Source organism: Fonsecaea erecta, assembly GCF_001651985.1.
Source record: "Fonsecaea erecta strain CBS 125763 chromosome Unknown Scaff8, whole genome shotgun sequence".
Taxonomy (NCBI): domain Eukaryota; kingdom Fungi; phylum Ascomycota; class Eurotiomycetes; order Chaetothyriales; family Herpotrichiellaceae; genus Fonsecaea; species Fonsecaea erecta.
The window spans coordinates 375,702-388,473 of record NW_017387251.1 but is presented as its reverse complement, the minus strand read 5'-3'; the positions used below and the strand labels follow the sequence as shown (position 1 = coordinate 388,473).

Below are 12,772 nucleotides of genomic sequence, written 5' to 3'. Positions count from 1 at the left end.
GTTATGTCTGTTACACCCTTCATTGCCCACGACTCTGGTGCGTTGACAAAGCCCAGGAGGACCGGGACGCTTAATGAGCGCCCGAGTTCTATGACGACCTCGTATTCGCGAAAAATTCGCCTTCGGTTAGCGTTTCAGCCATGTCTGCACTCATTGCCATGTGGATGGAAATGGACTTTGAAAGTCCATCACCGTCCGGGGTTGATGCTGGGCGCCTGAGGGTTTGACCCCGTTGAGATAGTCGATCCAATCCAGCATCAGGACAAGATCATTCCGACATACACCCGGACACAGGGCGTGTTGGAGCCAGGGCTTTATCCAATTTCTGGCCAAGGCTCAAACATCTCGCTTTCACAGATAAGGGAGAACGGCACACAAAAATGGGGTTACAAGAGATGGAGAAAGATTGTATGTTAGACCGCTCGAGTCTCAAGATAAGACACACTGTCGACGCTGGATCCGGTCTCCCGACGAGACGACGACCACAGCCAGCCGTGCCTCGTTGTCTGATGCAAACCAACCACGACTTGCTCTCTAGAGGCATCTCCCACAGCCGCAGCCCGCCTGAATCACGCCCCTCGCCTATAAGAGCATGGGGGCAAATTAGCTTGCATACGTCTCCCTTTCAGTTCAACACGTGTCGTCGCCGAAGATGGTAGTGATGATGGCCCAGTCACAGGTCTTGCGATGCCCAACAGTACCAACCGGCACAGACTCAGCCTGATCAACCAAGTCAGAACCATTTCCTATTATCAGCACTCTCAATCGTACCGACCCAGCTTTCTATGTCCTTGCCGTCGAAGTCATGGTTTGACTTCTATGGCAATGGGAATAGATAAACCCGGAAGCCAGGTCGCCGAAGGAGGAAAGAGAGGCCGGCTGTTGACCGATACTTGCATTGAAATCACCTGTTCATTTGACAATCCTCAAGACAATCTATCATCATTGATTCCCGGCAGAAATGATATTTACCCGCTACTGGGCACCCCTGGGTATCGCATGCTCTCTGGCGGTGCTGTAACTCGGAGGTCAACCCAGCCCCTGGATTGAACTCAGATACTACTGCCAAAGCCCCAGCATCCTGTGCCCGAGTAGGTTCACGAAGGAGCCTGGTCTGCTGGACGCCAAATCTGCCCTCCGGTCTGACTGAGTGGCACGGATGGGGCCGCCTCGCTAAACGAAGCACTCATTAAAAGTGAGGCTTCAGACAAATCTCTTCGGTTGCTGCAACCAGTCTTAAATACTCCGGGCTATGAGGTGATTGCTCCTCTACTACCACATCCGTCGCTATAAAGACACAGTATCCAACAAGGAAGAAATTCTGAGATTTAACCACCTCGTGGACTGATTCTTTCTTGGGTGCAGAACAAGACAGTGACGAGGCGATTACTAAGTATCAACCGCTTCCTTCCGGTCTCTAGGAAAGCGCTTTCAAGTATGTCATTTGCGGACTGGCGGCCGCTTGTACTTTTTCTTCTTCTGTCAATAGCCTAATCGAGAGAAAGGGGGCGGCCTACCAGAAATACCGCGTGCCGGACTCCAGATGTTCATCGACCAGGGGCACCAATCTGAGGTCGCTCATCGGGATGGATTTCAGCTCGTTCTCTGGGGTAAGACCACAGCTGTCGACCTCATTTGTCCGGGCATCCTCCTCGATCCTTCGGCCAGTCTCTCTCTCTCTCTCCCTCTCTTAGCGAAGAGCGTCGCCCGTCCCAGCCCGTTTTCAATGGCTCTAGAACCATGGCGCTCGAGAGCTCATTGCCTCGGTTGAGAGTACCATCATGTGCTGTTAAACTGGGCAGGTGGTCTTCTTGTGCGTAAGATATTATCGACCGGAAGAACAGATAAAGGCTTCTTTTGGATCATCTTTGGTGGCTGGTGTTGCCCTGAGAAGTCTCGCCCAAGGCTCCCGGTCCTATGCTGAATGTGAAGTGACACCACGAACTTTACTCTCTTACCATCTCCATGCCCATTCACTTATCTTACATCCCCTATGTCCCCGACAAAAGTCTGTCCCGCAACGACTTCGAGCGTCTTCAGTCTAAAGCACGCTCGCACGCAGCCAAGTTCAGGAATCGACACAATGCCAGCACCATTGTCTTGAAGAAGCATTGCTGGTCAGCACCGACAGATCCACCATATCCAAGACGCCGCACCAAGACAGCTTGGAGCGAGCAGTATGAAAACACTCCAGCTTCCGCAGGGCAAAGCACGTATTTCTCGTCGCCTCGAATACGAATTGACCAACTGTTGATGGGAGAGGACCAAGAGGCTAAGACAACAAGCGTTGGGCAGGTAGTGGTGCCGGACAACAAGAACTCCAAGTCTGGCGTTGACAGTTCTCGAATCCGCTCCCTGCCTCTCAAGCCCGAGACTGAATTAGCAACACCAAATCCATGGCATTGGACGAGGGGTGTTCGAGTTGACCCGTTCGATTGTATTCCTGGGACCGACCGTTATGGGGCCGCCCTCGCAATTGACTTCCGTAAGTGACTGGGTCTGTCCTCGGACGCAAAATGGCACTCTAACACGGGTACAGTTATACATTATATCATGCCGACAGGTGAGTTGCCCCTTCGATTAGAAAACTGGAGAGCGAGTTGGCCAATTACATGTGGTTGGAACCCCGAACAGCGCTAATCATTGGTCACAGTTGCCTCGATCAACGAAGCATTCAATGTCGTCAATGTCTACGGACACTGGGTACTCGAGAACATGGCCAAGTACGAGGACTTCTTTCACGTATTACTCGGTCTGACAAAAGTGGCCCACACTGCAATTGCATGTCCTGGATCTCCCTTGCCACAAGATGCCTTTATCCATGCCGGACAGGCAATGTCCAAGCTGAGAGCTAGGCTGGCGAAGCCCGACGCCCGTGTAGACGATGGTGCTATCCTGACAATCCTGTACCTGGCAATGTTTGAGAGAGGTCTTGGAAACGAATCAGCATACAAGGCGCACAGGGCCCAAGTCGATCAAATGGTGGCGTCGAGAGGCGGCGTCTGTCGCTTGGGAGTTGGTAGTTCAGCTCGGACCACCCTGACAGTGTGAGCGCTCCTCCTACTTTCCTGCACAGATGGCCCGTCTATGGCGTTGAACTCTTTTTATAACTAATCCTGTTAATCCAGCCTGTTGTCCCTCTCCGGCGATCTGCCCCCCGACTCACCACCAGACACACCCGCCACGACAAAGTTGACTTTACAACAAGCTTCCTGGATTCAATTTGAAGACGACACGAAAACCATGGAGCAGCTCCCCTGCGGGTTCCGCAACCTGGCGAGAGCGGGAGCACTCTCGCTTGAGACTCTCCAAATCATCCACAGAATCAGCGTCAAGCAGGATTGGAGCCCTCAAGATCCAACCTACAAGGGAAAGTATGGTGAGGAGATGTCCAAGGTCTACGGGCCTGTCGCGGGCCAGGCGTGGAACTTCTGGGATGCCTGCGCGGCGTTCAGGGCCCCCGAAGGACCAAGGGGCCCCTCCCTGGAGAAAATGATCTGCCTCGCCCTGTTCCGCTACTGCGCCAACCGCGCCAATCACCTGCGGCCGAAGGCGTGCATCTACCATTCAGCCACGACGCAGTTGACCGCTCGCCTGCCGGAATTCCGGGTATCCAGCTCCCGCACAGAGCGCGACTGCCTGATCTGGATATGGCTCGTCGCGATCGATTCTTGGGCCATGGCGCAGAACTCTGCCGAGCTGTCCCACGAGGGCCGGCAGCTCCTGTTGAAGATGCGTAAGGCCATGCCGGAGCTACAGGATTGGGAGTGGTGGGACTTGGAGTCCTTGGGCCAGAAGTTCTTCTGGCGCGACGATATCCGGATCCTGTTGAAGGCGATCTGGGAATCTCCCGAGCTGCGAAAGGACTTGTGAGCAAGTTTCCCTAAAGAAATGTGAGACGACCCATCATGGGCATTGTACAGTAAAACCATGGAGAAAGGGGGAATAGGACGGTGACCATCCCCACAAAGATCCGGAGCATTGTTCAGGAACAAACCCTGGCTGTAAGCAGATGGATTCACCGCAGTTCTCGTTAACGCGGATCCGGTACTCCGCATATCACACTAGTCTCAGTTAGGGACTATATGCAACTATTATGATTGGTCAAAATGCTGAGAGGTATGATTGGCCCGCAAGCCAAGAAAGCCCACCCTAATAGCCCCCGATGGTATTATTGTGTTCTGCGGACATCTACCCTGTGTTGTATATATTGATGGAATAATGCCTTGGACTGAAGTACCCGATCCATTCCTGCACGAAGAACAGTCTGCTCCATGCAACGTTACCCATTACGCATATCTGACTTCTGAGAATACAAGCCAACGTCGCACTAACTACTGGGGCGGTTTCGGGTGGCTGGCCTACCTCTATTATGCGGCAGCAATAATAAGATTGGGGGGGGGGGGGGGGTGTTCACAGTCGGTACGAGGAATCATATGGCGAAGACAAGAGACGGGGCGAGAAACCAAAACAGCGCTGGGGGCGCTGGGGCCCGAGTCTTGTTGGTTTCCTTATTTGTCTGCTCCTCCAGCTCTGCCCTGACATTAACATTCGAACATACATGGTCAGTCAGAGACTGTAGAGAAAACGCCGCGCCCAAATTCGCAATTGCTGTTGTGTCAGAAGCAGCACATGTGGCCCAAGTAGTTAGTGAGTGCTCTAGGAAACTCCGCAGTGCTATGCCCAAAAAGGTGTGTATAAAATTACCCGCCTCAGCCTTTCTGCCTCTTGGCCCGAGAAACTCGCGGATGATGAGCGTCGGTGCGCGAGCCTGCTTCTTCATCGCTCAATGTCTAAGCCGTAGACGCCAACCACTTCAGGATTAGGTGCTTGTCTCTTCCACGTGTAATCATGAGAAACGTTGCTTTTGAAACTCGCTTCCGCGACCAAGATTATCCCAGACCCGTGCCGGGACCAAGTCGACCGCTTCATTGCGCCATCATAGCTTCAGCGTCGCCAATCGGCCCGTCGGGCAGACCTCCCTGTTCTTGCTGAGCCATAGCTTGGGCGGAGACAATTTCCGCTAGGCGTTTGAGACGAGGTGTCTGGAGCCCTATTTTATCCCCGTGTCAGTAAAATTAACCAAGAGCTGGAATGGGAACCGCTTTGAAGGGGCTGGCAAGAGCAGGCCGATTGGGAAAACTTACATGATGGAGTGTATGTCTCCAGCGCAGTGATGACTCTCGGCTCAGCAATCTCATAGGGCCCGCTGTCTTCCATGTCGACAGGAGCGAGCAACAGCACATCGCTCTTCTCCGTAACCCTCGACGCGACGGCTTTCATGATTTCACCATTGATGGGCTGTTCGTAATCAGCGACGAGATACTGGTTCAGCAACTTCTGGATTTGATTAGGGGACAGCATCCAGCAGATATCCTGGATGATTTCAATGTCGTTGAGGGTTGCCTTCTTGAGCTGGAGCAACTTGGTCGCTTGCATGAGATGCTCGAGTTGCAAAGTCCCCTCGGGCATGTCGTGGGATTTGCACCACTCCTCGATACGAGTGATGTTGTAGTTGATTTGCAGACCACGTTTCCACGACAAGAAGTTGCGACGCATAAGCAGATCGTTGAAAGCTGTCACTCCCACAAGACGAAGGAGCTCGGTCACTGTTTGGGTGATGATGCTGTCTTCGAGATAGTACGCTTTCATGGCCTTGAAGACGTTGTTCAGGAGGCTGAGGAGGTTGTCCATGCTATAGGCGGGAGTATTGTTCGAGGGCAGCAATTTGCCCAGGAAGCGGTTGCTTTCATTGGTGACGAAACCGGGCAGCGACTGCGATTCGATGATGGCGGGTACAATCATCTTGTGTAGCTTCTTCTTCAACACTTTCATCCAGGTATGATAGATGTTGAACTCCAGAGATTCCAGATCATGCTTGACAATCTCAAGCAAACGATCGTACTCGTAGTTGTCAGTCTTTTGCGCCTCATACCAGTCTTCGGCCAGGAAGACGAAGGAGAGCATCTCATGCACGTTGGATAGCCAGAACGCACCGGGGTTGATAGCTTCGTCGCCTTCGTGTTGCATGACTTCTTGCTGTATAGATTGCATGACATTGGCAAGGAAACGCTCTGATTCCTTGACAAAGCCGTTGTTCCACATCTCAGACGTTACCAGATTGATAAGGTAAGACGGGAACAGAACCTCTTTGTCGGTCGGTGCAGGGTTTGCGCCTGGCTGAGGGATCTTGATGCCTCGGATGAGACCCATCGTGACTTCGTCGTTGAGTTCTTCTTCCTGGGCAAGGAGATTCTCGAGCTCCATCTCGACACTGTCCAGACCAGGGTTGAACGTAGAGCCGGAGAGAGTCTTGGTGTGAGAGTCGATAGCCATCGAAACGGGACGGGCGCTGTAGGCACCGCTGTATCGGTCGAGTTCGCTTCGTTCGGCAGCTCCGGCACTGCGTCGCTTGAGAGGCTTCTTGGAGGAAACGAGGTTGATGAGGCCATTCGCAAGCTGAGAGGTGCCATTGGCGTATTCGCCGTTGACCCCGTTCGTGACGGGTGGAGGCGGCGCCCGTCTGGCAATCTCAAGCTGATCCTGCAGTTCGTTGATCTGTTGCCGCAGAGTACCTCTCTCACTTTCATGCGTGGACACTGACTGTCGCAGTGTCTCGAGCTCTGCATTGGACACCTTCAATGACTCGCGAAGCTTGCGCTCTTCTTCCTGCAGTCTCTTCGCGTTGCCCAAATGTTCATCGTGGCTCGCTTGCAATTTGGCATGTTCTTCTTCCAAGGCAGCTAGGCGTGCTGCGACGATACCAGCCTGGTTCGCCTCGCTCTGGAGCTCGCGCGACCGCGTCTCCAAAGCATTGTGTCTTGACCTCCAAGATTTCAGCTGGTTCTCGTAATTCTCCAGTTGGGAAACCAAGGACTTGTTTTCTCGCTTGAGCGCCCCGAGAGACTGCGTAAGCTCCACCACCTTGTTTTCGAGCTTGTAGGAGATCTGTTTGAGATCGCGAGCTTCTTCACGCATCGTCTTATACTCGCGCCTGGCGACTCTACCCCGATATAAGTTCTGTACAATGACGACCTTTCTGCGATATTGCCTCCAGGCACGTAATGCTCGCCACGAGCGGAAAGCTCTTTGGATGACGACCGCGGCATTCCCGATGCGAGTCTCGAGGATATTTCTCCTGCAAAGATAACCTTTGGCGATAGATTCGAATAGGATGAGGTCGTTCCTGATTCGAATATATTCTTTGCGCACCTTCTGTCCCCGCCACACTCTTTGAATGTCGGTCGCCGCCTTGTTTCGTCTTGTTTCCTCGGTTTTCCTTCGAGCCAAAAATGCGCGTGTCGCAGCCTGGAAGCTGAGAATCGACTGTCGGGCATCGAGGTATTTGTGCCGATAGTATTTCGCGCGCAAGTTCTTCTGGATCATGATGGCACATTCCTTCAACCGAGCCGAACGAAGGTTCTCCAGAAAGGCCAACATCCCTGCTCGGAAGAAAATTTTGGTAAGACCAAGTTGGTACTTGTCTGCCTTTTCGTGGGCGGTCTTCCCCAGGGCTTTGACAAGAATGTTCTGCGCCATCGTACGGATCTCGGTGGTCCATTCATTTGACCGGCACAACATGTAGTACCTGAGAGCAAATTCCTCGTATGTCCATCGTGTAGGATAACCGGCAGTACTGATGCGGACGGTTTCCAGAACACCGCAGGCCCGCAACTGGCTCAACACCATGGGTCCTTCGAATTTCCAGGACTCTTTTGCCTCGTTGGGTTTGATACATCGAATGTAGTGCGCGTCGGTGGAGTTGATGGTTTGCATGAGTTCAATGAGAGAGCTCTTGAAAATGCCGCCCAGAGTAGGTTTGCGATTAACAGCGACACCAACTCGGCGTCCGCCTCCGGGAGCAACGGTTTTGGAGGACGTCTGAGCGGTGTCCTTTTCTCTCACCGTCGCCGCGACATCTAATACGTCCACCAAGAAGGCATTTGTAGACTTCTTAAGCACTTCCATTTGCTCATCCGGTACAGTGTCACGGTTCTTGTCGATAAAGCCATCAGACTCGTAGGTGACGTCCAGGGCGTAATGACAAACTGTGAATGCCGACTTCCCAAATCTGGGCTTCTTGTAGAATTTCTGCTTGTCTGCTGCAAAATGATGATGAAGTTTGTGAACAAACTGTTCGTCCGAGCCCATGGGTAGTCGAGATTCTTCGTCCAAGAGAGACAAGATACCGAGTTTCCCTTCGATGAGATCGATACAAGGTTGATTATCGGAAAAATCAATAAAAGTCCAGTCAATTTCTTCACGCATGTATTCTTCCTGCTCAAGTTTGAATACATGCTGATTGAATTCCTGCTGGAGCTTCTCGTTGGCGTAGTTGATACAGAATTGTTCGAAGGAGTTCTTTGCAAAATGTTCAAAGCCGTAAATATCAAGCACACCGATAAAGGTATTCAGCCGTTGGAGGACGTCTTCAGTTGCGAGACCGTGGTTGATGGTTTCCACCAGCCAGTCGAACAGGCTAGAGTAGATGAACTTGGCCACGGAATCGCGCACGACGGTGGCCTGCTGCTGGGTGAGATTTGAGGTGATCTTCTCCCCGCGGGTGATGAGTTGCTTCTTCACCGTCCATCTGGCAAAATCTGTCGCGTCAATGCCCAATATGCTGCAGGCCCGGACGAGCGCAGGCTCACTGGCGGAGAGCGTCGAGTCTGAGCGCGTGGCAGTGATTTTGATGTTTCCGATGTGCAGGAGAGCGGCAAGAACCCGGAAGATCTCCTTTTGAGTAGCTTCCGAAACGTTGATTGTGGTTAAGGACTTTCTCGTGGCCGTGAATTCGGCGGCATCGTCAACCCCGTCGATCGTGGGTTCATTGCCCTGGTTCAGATAGTCGAACTCTTCCACAGGCAACAAGCCCAGCTCCTGTTTCTCCTCCTCGGTCGCTCCGGCCACTAGCTGGTAAAATATGTGGTAATTCCTCTCCTTCAAGGGCTGGAAGACAAGTCGTGATCGTTCAAGCAAATATGTCCTTATCCGGGCACCAATGATGTCGGTGCTCTGATCAAACATGATTTCAATGTATTTTCCAAATCGTGAAGAATTGTCGTTTCTCGTCGTTTTTGCGTTGCCAAAGGCTTCCATGACTGGATTCGTGGCCAGGATTTGCTCTTCGGTCTCGCTGATGGCATCCGCTCTCGCTTTTGTCCCCTTGCTGGCCTGCCCCGGGGCCCCTCGAGTTGCAAAGTACCGCATGATGTATTTGGCACTTACTGTTTTCCCGGCACCAGACTCGCCGGAGACGACGACGGTCTGATTCCGTGAGTCCCGCAGCATATCTGTGTATGCCTCCTCGGCAATGGCAAATAGATGGGGTGCTTGTGATGCTCTTTGCTTGCCGGCGTACACCTGCACCATCTGCGGGACGTACAGCGAGTCCACCCGTGCAAAGGGGTTGGTCGCTATCAGCACGATCCCGCTGTATGTGTAGATTTCTTTCTGCGCATATCGAAGCTTGATTGCCTGCAGGATGGCCGGCTCGTTCAGATGAGACAGGTTGGTCAAGTCTTCGGCCGCCTCGAACATGGGAGGGTTCATGAGGGGAGGCAGGGAGGCATTGTGCGTATCGAGGAGGGCCGTTTCGGTGGTCTCGACTGTCTGCTTGGACTCGTCGGAGAGAGTAAAGACGAGGGCAATCTTCCCATCCCCCAGGTCTTTTCTCTCCGCAAGCTCACCAGGAATGAAGCCCTCGGACTGGTTTGGGAACCAAGCCCGAGTGCCAATCTCCCAGCTCGCCATCTTGGACGGGTGCTGATGGATATATGGATAGGACTCTCAACTGTTGGAGATGAGGGCAGCCATGTGTATTTTCGGAGACGGGGAGGAGGGTCTGGGGATGGAAGACGTGTTCAAAGAAACACCACGAGTATTCTGGCCTCCCCTGGCGTGGAAAGGAGCGACAAAGAATTAAAGATGAGTGTAGTATTCCGGTCAGAGACCGGAGATGGGATTAAAGAGGTGTGGATGAGATGTTGACCTGACCGTCGACTCTCGAGGTGCGGCTGTGAATTCTTGGGGGACACTCACTTGACTTGCGAGATGTCAGAAAGTTTCTCAGGGACTCGGGTCTTCGAACGAGACGCGCTCCCCCATGCGCCCTAAGCACAATCACCACTGGTTGGTGGTTGGCCCCAAGCCCGCACCAGAGCCACAGGACCCCTAACGGCTGTCGCTGAGGCCAGTGTAGGCCACTCGCCATCAGGCGCCTTTCCCCTTTACTGCAAGCGCGGTCTCCATCCTCAGCCCCCCCTGGCACCAACCCAGCATCCACCTGGGCCCTTCAGAAATTGTCCGCCCAACACACGCTCGTGCACCGATGGACGAAACAGAGTGGCAACCCCCTTTTTTCCACTACATACGCACGACCAGCTGGGTTGGTCCGAGAAGCTTGTGGCAGCCTTCTTTGCGTGTTCCACGAGATCTTCCCCCGGATAGCGTAAAACGGGCTATTAATACTCGGGGCATAATATTAGATCCTAGTTGCACGTCAACCACCTGCTGGTAGGAACTACGTGACCCAAAAATGGTGTTGCTGGAATACTAGACTCGCATTGCCACTGACTAAAAAGAAAAAGATCTGTTGCTCTTCTCTGTAGTGATGATACCCATTGAACGCCGTCTTGTAAACTTCGGACCAGAAATTCATGTAGGGAAGGAGAGTGTAAGAAGGACGCCGTTGGACTTGTATCGCCCACTGTGCCCTTCCGCCTATCATCGACGGATCGATCAATCACAGCATCATCCTCAGAACTCCCATTATGCTCGGAGCAGGTCATCCCGGAGCTCGATCCCAATATATTGGGACCGTATCCTTCCGATCTTGCTGCCATCAACAACAGCATCATAGAAACTCGCTCTCTTGCTGCTCAGACAGCACATCTGCCCAGATTGTAGATTCATCACAGGGGTGCCCATCTCCGTTTACTGGTTCTTACACTCTGAGGTTTGTTGAGACCGAGGCTTTCCGCCTTCCTCCTCGTCGTCTTCGTCAGACTCGGCTTCTTCCTCATCCTCATCATCCTCATCATCTTCGTCGTCGAACTCGCCTTCTTCGGCATCCTCGAATTCCTCGTAGGCCAAAGCTTCGCCAGTAAACCAGTCAATGGCACGGGGAATGAGTTTCTCTTTGATGTCCTCGCCCAGTTGATAATCAAGTTCGAGTCGTTCTTCGATGTCTGAGGCAACCTCGTCGTCCTCCGTCGGAGCAGCAGGTGGCGAGAAAAAGTTAAAGAAGGATTCGGTAGGGACGGTCTTCTTGATGACCCGGGTCTGCTTGGTGTCTTTTATGACTTGTTAGCCATAGTCAACCTCACAAACAAAAGGACATGGACTTACTCTTGTTTCTCTGCTTCTTGCTCTCCACGCGGACAGTAAGATCCTTGCCCGCTTTCCAGTCGATATGATCGCCCTCGGCGTGGTCGTAGATGAAGTCGCCCCCGTAGCCGCTCTCCTCTCGATAGTAGTATGTTTTTGAAATGGTCTTGTTAGTGAAGAAATCATTGGGAGCGAACTCGAAGATCAAGCGGAAACCGGGGCGGTCGAGGTATTCCATGCGGATGTCGGTCAAGGCGCGGAGAGCTTCTTCGTCTCGGTCCGTGATAAGCTCGGCAAGCGAGATCTGGTTCTTCATGGCAGAGAGCCAGAATTCCGGGATGCCCTTCATGTCCTCTGCACTTGTCTTCTCCTCCTTGTCTGCATCTTCTTCGGGCTCTTCCTCCTCCTCATCGGCCTTACCGGCCTCGACCTCTTCTTCTGTAGGCTCCGCCTCGCCGTTGACGATGGCAGCACGCTTTTCGTAAAGCGGAGTGAATTTGGCAAAGTATTTCTTCTCCAGCTGGAGGACTTCTTCTTGGAATTCCGATTCCAATTTGGCGTGGTCCTTCTGGATGCCCTTCAGACCCGTGACCCGGCGGCGAACGGGAGCCGGCAAGGATTCGATGTACCTGAAGATCGGCCGACGAGGGAACCGAGCTTTTGCTGCATCATCGAGACAAGAGCGGGGTTCTTTGCAAATAACGAGGCGGCGGCAACACGATCGAGATCCTCTGTGATAGGTTAACCTTCCTGTCGTAGATGGCCAGTTTTGCAGCTTCTTACCCTCAGCAATCGAGCTCACGTTAGGGGCAGTGGCGTGTGAGGAAATCGGCGCATTAGATGCAGGCGCTGAAGATCTGTGAGCAACATTCAACATCAGGTCGACGGTCAAGACATACTGTTCTGTGGTGTAGGCGCAGTCAGGTTGCGAGCCTTGGGTATTTCGGCCATTTCGCTCTCTATTCAAGGGCTTCGATCTGAGGTTGAGTTTCGTGACTTGTTGAGGGAGAAATGCAAATGTTGAGTTGACGTTGGGTTTCAAAAGCTTTTTCAGCTAGCGGTCTCGTGGCGGTCCAAGGGACACTCTGAGAACGATTCCCGGCGGAGGTTGAAGAAGAGATTTCCTTTCTCCCGGAATGAACGAGGTGGGCAAGGACAGAGAAAATGGAATGGAGGAATTGAAGATTTTTGGCCAGGCCGCGTGAAATGCACAGCAATAAATCAGTTTTGCCTCCGAGTCCCACGCTTTGCTGGTGGGGGATTTAGCGCACTCAACTGCACCAACTGGTGATACGGCGAAGCGGCACCACCAGCACTGCACTATGGAAATCCCTGCATAAGCCAGCTATTCAACGTCTACAATAGAGGTTGGGAATGATTTTTTGCTATAGTAGAGCACTTGTAGAACTACATACATTGTTTTGTGTGACATTCCGTCAGCTGT

General features: G+C 52.6%; 3 protein-coding genes across 3 annotated transcripts; 1 reads left to right on the top strand and 2 right to left on the bottom strand.

Moving 5' to 3' along the window:
* Positions 1-1,965: 1,965 nt before the first annotated feature.
* On the top strand, positions 1,966-3,873 carry AYL99_08812 (hypothetical protein; the record flags this gene model as incomplete). The annotated part of the gene is made up of 4 exons (XM_018840320.1): positions 1,966-2,485; positions 2,540-2,563; positions 2,654-3,047; positions 3,129-3,873. The coding sequence occupies 4 exons, from the start codon at positions 1,966-1,968 to the stop codon at positions 3,871-3,873; spliced, it is 1,683 nt and encodes a 560-aa protein (XP_018690067.1).
* A 1,055-nt stretch (positions 3,874-4,928) lies between these two features.
* Positions 4,929-9,753, bottom strand: AYL99_08811 (hypothetical protein; the record flags this gene model as incomplete). The annotated part of the gene is made up of 2 exons (XM_018840319.1): positions 4,929-5,053; positions 5,148-9,753. The coding sequence occupies 2 exons, from the start codon at positions 9,751-9,753 to the stop codon at positions 4,929-4,931; spliced, it is 4,731 nt and encodes a 1,576-aa protein (XP_018690066.1).
* A 1,182-nt stretch (positions 9,754-10,935) lies between these two features.
* On the bottom strand, positions 10,936-12,279 carry AYL99_08810 (hypothetical protein; the record flags this gene model as incomplete). Its single annotated transcript, XM_018840318.1, has 5 exons — positions 10,936-11,294; positions 11,350-11,896; positions 11,974-12,059; positions 12,112-12,177; positions 12,228-12,279. The coding sequence occupies 5 exons, from the start codon at positions 12,277-12,279 to the stop codon at positions 10,936-10,938; spliced, it is 1,110 nt and encodes a 369-aa protein (XP_018690065.1).
* Positions 12,280-12,772: the final 493 nt, after the last annotated feature.